Source organism: Austrofundulus limnaeus, unplaced genomic scaffold (assembly GCF_001266775.1).
Source record: "Austrofundulus limnaeus strain Quisiro unplaced genomic scaffold, Austrofundulus_limnaeus-1.0 Scaffold91, whole genome shotgun sequence".
In the NCBI taxonomy this organism is placed as follows: domain Eukaryota; kingdom Metazoa; phylum Chordata; class Actinopteri; order Cyprinodontiformes; family Rivulidae; genus Austrofundulus; species Austrofundulus limnaeus.
In genome coordinates, this window is record NW_013952493.1 from 922,983 (window position 1) to 930,129 (window position 7,147).

The 7,147-nt window shown below is 38.3% G+C and overlaps 2 protein-coding genes across 19 annotated transcripts in view; one reads left to right on the forward strand and one right to left on the reverse strand.

Moving 5' to 3' along the window:
* cadm1b (cell adhesion molecule 1b) overlaps positions 1–7,147 on the reverse strand; it is a 327,978-nt gene that overhangs the window by 212,491 nt on the left and 108,340 nt on the right. The window lies entirely within an intron of this gene.
* The window catches only part of ncam1b (neural cell adhesion molecule 1b), a 72,892-nt gene continuing 71,682 nt past the window's right edge, over positions 5,938–7,147 (forward strand). For 12 of the 17 annotated variants that reach the window (XM_014012431.1, XM_014012444.1, XM_014012432.1 and 9 more), the window contains exon 1: positions 5,939–6,229. In XM_014012431.1, the coding sequence (XP_013867885.1) occupies positions 6,178–6,229 (52 nt within the window). In that variant the 5' untranslated portion in view covers positions 5,939–6,177. Of the gene's footprint in view, positions 6,230–7,147 lie in introns of all 17 variants that reach the window. The other 5 variants (XM_014012436.1, XM_014012440.1, XM_014012442.1 and 2 more) reach the window with 2 other exon arrangements.

The window sequence follows — 7,147 nt, forward strand, 5'->3', positions numbered from 1 at the left end:
TTTTTATGTACTGTAGAAATGCAGGTACTCACTCAGTGTAAACAAAGGTAAAGTTAAATCACACCTTTTTCCTAATTTTTCCTTAGTTTTTGACCAATCATGACAGTGGAAAAAATAGCTAGCTACCTTTAAAGTTTTGTGTTTTTTTGTCCCACTTAAATAAACTAGCAAAATATATATTATTTCCATTCTCTTTCAAATGATTTACAGTTTTAAATGTAAAAATCAGTGTTTGAGTTTGCATTGATTTGAATCCTTTGTATTTGTGTGTTTTTTTAAACAACGTCAGCCTGAGATCAGAGGACATTTTTCTCATGTTCTGCGTCATGCTGATGAGACAGGGGTGAATTGTTGTCACTTGTCTGGAACACTAGAGCATGAGCCTTCTTTGTACTTAGCCCTGATGAAAGTTGGCTGGCATGCTGCAGTGACATCTGGAATTGGCGCCTTCTACGACGACAGGCCCGCAGATTGAACGTGTTGTGCAAACTGTGTTAAGAATGAAATCTTTATGATGGAAAAGCTGCATGGGGTCGGATATTGCCTCTTTTCTTCCTTTTTTTGCTGTTACATAATGAATATGCATATGGTTGGGTCTGTGTCTCTGTGTGTGCTGATGTGTGTGGTGATGTGTGAGCTTAGTCAGACTCCTCCAGATCTCTGCTTTGCAGATTAATATCAGCAGTGCACAAAGGAGTCTTGTGTGCCACTCGAGACAGACTCTCAGGACAATGAGTCCTCTGTGTGACAACACCATCTCCCACTGAAGCTGACCGATACACACCTTTTAGTCCTGAGATTATAGGAAAAACTGTCCTTGCACCAAAGGCAATAGTTAAAGGATAAAGCTGTTTGGGGATTTTTCTAAAATATTCCCATTGTCATTCAGCTAGAATGGCTGCCACAGCTATAAGCAAACATAAACACAAAAATGGCTATAATTTAGTCAATTGTACAAATATTGAGGTCAAAKTATGTGTTGGTCACTGAGGGTAGTGCTAACTGATCACACAAGATCTGTATTTTAAAGTTTGTCATTAAGCAATTATCTCTTAAACACGATCAAAACTACTTTTTGGCAGAATATAAGATTGYACGACTTGGTTAAATGGACAGTTTCTGCTGTGTATAAATGCTTTGCCAAAAAAGAAAGTACAAAATATGACTATAAATTGATCAAAATGGCAAAACACCTTCTGGGGACAGTAAAATAAGCATAATCAACAAACCATCTAATAAAGCTTGGAAACATAAAGTATGAAGCTTGTCCACAATATAAATATTACCAATTTTAAAGATACARAAACACATTGAACAGAAGGTTTATGGAAAGAGAGAGAGGATAAAATGCCGGGTTGTGTTGTTTTTGAATAAAACTACAGWAACGGTTGTAGCAAAAAGAAAAAGAAAGAAGAAGAAAAAAAACCTCACTGATAAATTTGATGCCACACCTGTGGAGCATGCCAAATCAGTGAAACCRTCTTACAATGAAAGCAGATGGCTGGGGAGTAGAAATATCAAATGTGGAACTTCTGTTTGCAGTTCACGCATTACATGGCTGCAGAAATGAGTTCACATTGTATAATGTGACTTTCTCTCTTCAGTTTTGTGCCTGCAGGTTCACATTTTCAGATTCTATCTCAGCTGCAGCTGGAAACAAAGCAAAATGACTTGAAAATTCTGTTTGGGATGACACAAACTGTTTTTACAGTATATATATATTTGTTTTCAGCTGCATAAAAAACAATCCAGATAACTTATTGGGATGCATTCAGGCAGCCTAAGTTGACATCTTTGTTTGGTACAGTGAGCAGTCATTGACAGAGCAAAACTGGAACAAAACTGAGATTTCAGTGTGACAAAAACTTCCATGGTTGACTGGAAATAAATATTTAAACCAGTTCTGCTACAAGTTATAAATATACATTTTCAATGTGGAGGCTTTTGGCAAGTCACAGACAAAATAAGCACAAATGAAAAGTTTTAGAGGCGTTGCTATTCTGCAAACATGAAATAAAGTACAATGTTCAACACATGACAGCTGAGTTAAAAACTAATTTAATAAGAWACATTTGATCCAAATAAAATACAAACCTATGAGTAAAGTCTGTGATGCAACATTTCAGCCTTGTGCCAACTGAATGATAGATTTATTTATTTCTGATTCATCTACACCTTTAATGCCAAAAAAGGAGACTTCAATGACGTGTCATCAAAAAAAGGCAAATTAACATTTTTTTTCACATTACAAAAACCATGCAGTCATGTGAACATTTTAAAAATCTTCCAATTTCACATGGAAAACACGCATACCTTTCACATAGTTCGCATTATTTACTGCCTTCCACCAACAGGTTGAAGTGAACCTTAATGTTTTTACCAGGTCTGAGTACCTGTTAGTTAGTCAAATTTCTCATGAACCACAGGACAACTTTTAATGAAACTTACAGGAAGTGCTTATCGGATCTCTAGCTGCAACTACTTCTCATTTGGAGTCAACACAATTCATGGTGGCTGCCACAGCTAACTGACCTGCAAAAACACTACAACAATGGTCATATTACAGATACTGAGCTACAATTTGAAACCAGCCGACAACACATGCTTTGAGCGTGACACTGTGCWTTAAAATACAATAATACAAACATTGCAACAGATTGTACAGAGCATGTGTATGTATGTTCAAGGTTTGACCAAAGCATCKATAATTCTGTCAGTTTTCAACAAAAAATGATCTCAGTATAAAAAACTCTGGCATAAAAAGACATGCTAGGCCTTTAATTCAGCACGTGAGGTTCCTGTGTTTTTTGTGGCTGTTTTTTATTTTACTTTTATAGGAGTGGCCCACTGTACAGATCACAACCACGCTGCTCTGTCCACCAGTGTTTTTCTCTCCTGACCCAGATGTTCACATCCGTGTATGTGACCTTTTGTTACAGCAGTGGGGGAGGAAAAAAGGGGCTATTTTAAAAYATTGTATGGTGGAGGGTGACCAAATGAACTTACTCTTTTTTTTGGAAACATAAAGATAGATGTATAGATAGATTTCTGCCCATTTGGAAGTGTGTGCAGGCGGGAGCTCCTCGCTGTGCACATCACAGCTCTGATGGGTGAAAGAGGCTTAGAGGAGAGAGGGTTAGTGAAAGAAGGAGGCACAGGAAGAAGAAAACACAGCATTATGGCATGCAATGAAGCAAATGGAGCTTSATTTTCAAGATGTGATTTGCTTCTACATCTATCACCTCCACTACAGGCCAAATTAAGCCTAAACAGATGCTGATGGGGTTCTCAAAGGGATACTGGGTAACTTGAACAGATGAATCAGCAAACGGCCATCGTCTTCTGTTTAACAAATTCGGAACTGACAGCACAAAGGAGACACATTTTTCTTCCCCAAAATGATCCTTCACAACGAAGGTTAGCACATTTGTCACTGCGTATTATGCTGCTACGCAGGAAATGAGCAAAATACAGATTAGTTTGACACAAAGTTAAAAGCATTTCGAATCACTGCACAGATTTCTCAGATGCCAAAATTTTGTCAGTTTATTTCTATAGATTAACTGAACATGATGTCTCAAGCTAAGCTTTTWAAATGGAATTTAGCTGCTTAGATCTGCGACATCTTAAGTGAATAATTTAAGAGGATTCTTTTTTTCCCACTGGAAAAATATTTGACATTCTTTAAACAATTCAAACATTGCTGAGATGTCATATCACAATAATGAAATTAAAACAAAGAAAAGAAAAACAAAGGAGCTACATCAGCCTCATGACTCAAGTGTGCACTAAATAAAACACTACTATATGAATAAGTCATCGGCTGAGTCATATTTTCCCGTTTGATGCTGAGGCACAAACGGTCAAACATTTTTCCCCTCACAGAATAAACTATTTTGTTCAGCTTTTTTCTTCTTCTATCAAAACATTCTTTCCCAGCAAATGGCTGCTTGAAGGAGAAGAGATGCTCCGTTCACATATTTTTGGGTTACGCTCCCTGTGGTGGTATGTTTAGAGAGAACGCCTGTAAAAAAAATAAAAATAAAAAAAGATGAGCTGAGGCGAATAGGCGAGGCTTTGACCACAGTACATTTTCAGCATATTGGGTTTGGGTTTATCAGATTTTGGCCTGTTGCATCTCTTTGCCGACGTAAATAAAAGGCAAACCACCTTCTCAGGGAGCCCGGTGCTACAGAATGATTTGTTCCTGCTGTGCAGGCACCGCAAACACTCTCTTTACTTGCACCTCTGTTTCCTTGTTCAGTTTAYAGCCTTAAAAAAGTGTGCTGCATGAAACACTCTTTGGTTACTGACGGTGTGGAAAGGGCCAGGAAAGTATCGAACCTAAATTAATAATACACAACAAAGTGAAGAGGAAAAATACAGTATAAGTGGTTTTAGCTTAACACAGCCCATTTTGATTGGGTGAAACTGAACTCTTCTAAAAATGTTGTTGCTTTCTTATATAATAATCGAGAATACTGCAAAAGTAAAATGATGTTTTAAAGTTACAAATATTTGTTAAGTAACTGTGTTTTTAATGCTTTTTTTTCTGAAAAGATACACATATGCATTAATATAACAATAAAATTTTAAATACAACCCATTAAAATCTGCTCATTATGAYTGCAGCTTTTACCATATGATTGCTTTTTGCAGTTTGGAGTTTTCGGAGTTAAAATTGTAACAGCTTAGGCTACTTGCCAATGTCACACTTGTATTCATTAGTTTGTTTCTGTCACTCTAACAAGTTTTAATGGCAATGTTAATTTACAACTTTATGCCTTTCTTAAATGGAATGAATRTTAACTGTATGGAGACTGCTTTTAACCACAGATAAGATTTAAATTTCTGTTTGGTTTATTTCTACTGCAGTTTGTTGAAAAATCACAGGCTTGAATGGTTTGGGTATGCATCAATCTGCCCTGGAGGCAAACTTTGAGCAATTTTGGGTCATAATGGCTCACAGTTTATTCAAAACGCAACAGGACTGTACGTCCTCATGTCTATTTAGCCCTTCCGTTGTGTGACCTCTATGCAGACATACATTTTAAACTAAGGACAATACATTGATAAAAGGGCTGTGTTAGCTCAGTGGTCAGCACTGCAGTTTTGTAATCTGGGCCTGCAGGTTTGATCTTAAGATGTATCAGGAAGTACAGGAAAACAATTGTCAAATCTTTTGTGCAGGTTCACTTGCTGTGACAATCCCTAAATAAAGGGAGCAGCCAAACAACAACAACAACAACAACAACAACAACAACAACAACAACAACAACAACAACAACAACAACAATGTCTGAATGTCCCCTGAGCCATTTTTAAAATGCTGATTAGTAATTTTTGAAGCCAATACTTCAGAGAGAAAAAAAATCAATTGAGAGCAGCTCATCAAGATGTACTTACAACACAAGAGTCTGCACATATATAAAATATGTATAAAACATAAACATGCTTACATATGCTAACATAAACAATTTTTATTACTATGGATTTGTTTTTTTGTTTGTTTTAATAGTAAATATGAATGGTTTATGTTACAACAAATACTAAATAACAAGTAAATAAATTAATAAATAAATTATATAATAGCCCACAGCCAATCAGATACTACAGCTTAGGTAGGTTGTGTTAAGAAGAATTCCCCATCCAACACTATCACCCACACACAAGATTCTGATTATGTAAAAATACACGAATTAGTTTAATTTTGCAGCTTTATGCAAGTTAAATTGTTTTAGTTGAATACTTTTTGTGTCTCCTTTCAGCATGTGTCAATCACTGCATTATTATCATCATCGCTGGGGTTTCCCCATCGTTCCATCACAGCTCGTCTTTCAGTGCGGCGGCACTATTTAGGATCCTTTTTGAGTCCGCCTGCGCGGAGTGATCCACGTGTGTGAGAAGGCTCCGCTTGTCAGTCAGACTTTGAACTGTGCACTGGCGCTCAGCATCATCATCATCATCATCACCATCCCTGGCTGTCTGTGACCGCTGTTTGTCATCAAAGACGCTGCCGACTGACTGACACTTTTAAGCGTCGAGCTCACGTATTAAAGATTAGGATGAACAGTTGCTGAGAGAGGAGGAAAAGCCGGGGAGCAGCTGTTACAGTAGGGACAGAGATTTAAACCTTAGCTAACGCCGTCTACGGTCACGTTACTCGGGGAGTTAAAGATGGTCCAGTCCGGGGATGTTTTTTTAGCCTTGCTTCTCGTTGGCTGCACAGGTAAGACTCCTTTTTTTTATGTGTTTTTAAGACGGATATTGTTGTATTGTTTCGCTCTGCTGTGACTACCCCGTGTATTTCCAGCCTGGTCAGGACCACAGGCAGTCTCTTGCTCCCTCCGCCCGCCGGCTCTCTTATTTAGCAGGTGCGACGCTGAAGGTGCTGCGGCTGCTCTTAATTAGCTTACAGGCGAGCTGTTTGTCAAGTAAAGACAGGTCGCTTGCTAATGTGCTACGACGTTTCTTTTGGCACACACTTGCAGCTGGCTGCAAAACGCTTTCCCTTTTTTTAAAAAATTAATTAATTCTTTATTTTTATTTTATTTTATTTGCGTGACCGGACCCTGCGCTGACTTGGCATTATTATTGTGCATTAAATAAAAGATGGTGCAGAGTAGCTGGCTTGATAATATGTGTGTGGAGAAACGTGGCTCCGGGATGCTGTGCTTTTTGGTCGTGTGTGGACGTGGGCCGATGATGTGTCTCTCACTCTGCTTGGATGGGACGTGTTTGTTGATGTGGGTAGTGATGCTGTGTGTTTTTGCGGACACGGACACACGCACGGCGAGCCTTCTGGGTTTGTAGGTAAAACAGTAAAAACAACAACAACAACAGCAACATTTGACTCGCAACCTGCACGACGCACCGAGGAGGTGGTGTTTACAAGAGATCTGAACAATATCAAGAGTTGATCGGGGACACTCGTGGGTTATATGTGGTCCCTCTGGCACACTCGTGCACAACAAGCACAACTTCTACTCTGAATCATCTGTTATGTAATCCGATGCCACGATACAGGCTTTGAAATGAGATCCTCCAAGTTGTTAAATGTGTCATTACGTAAGTTTAATTGAAGGGAATTTGGGTGAAATTGCGTTTTAATGACATTTGCACGCACCCTTTCTGATATATATATATA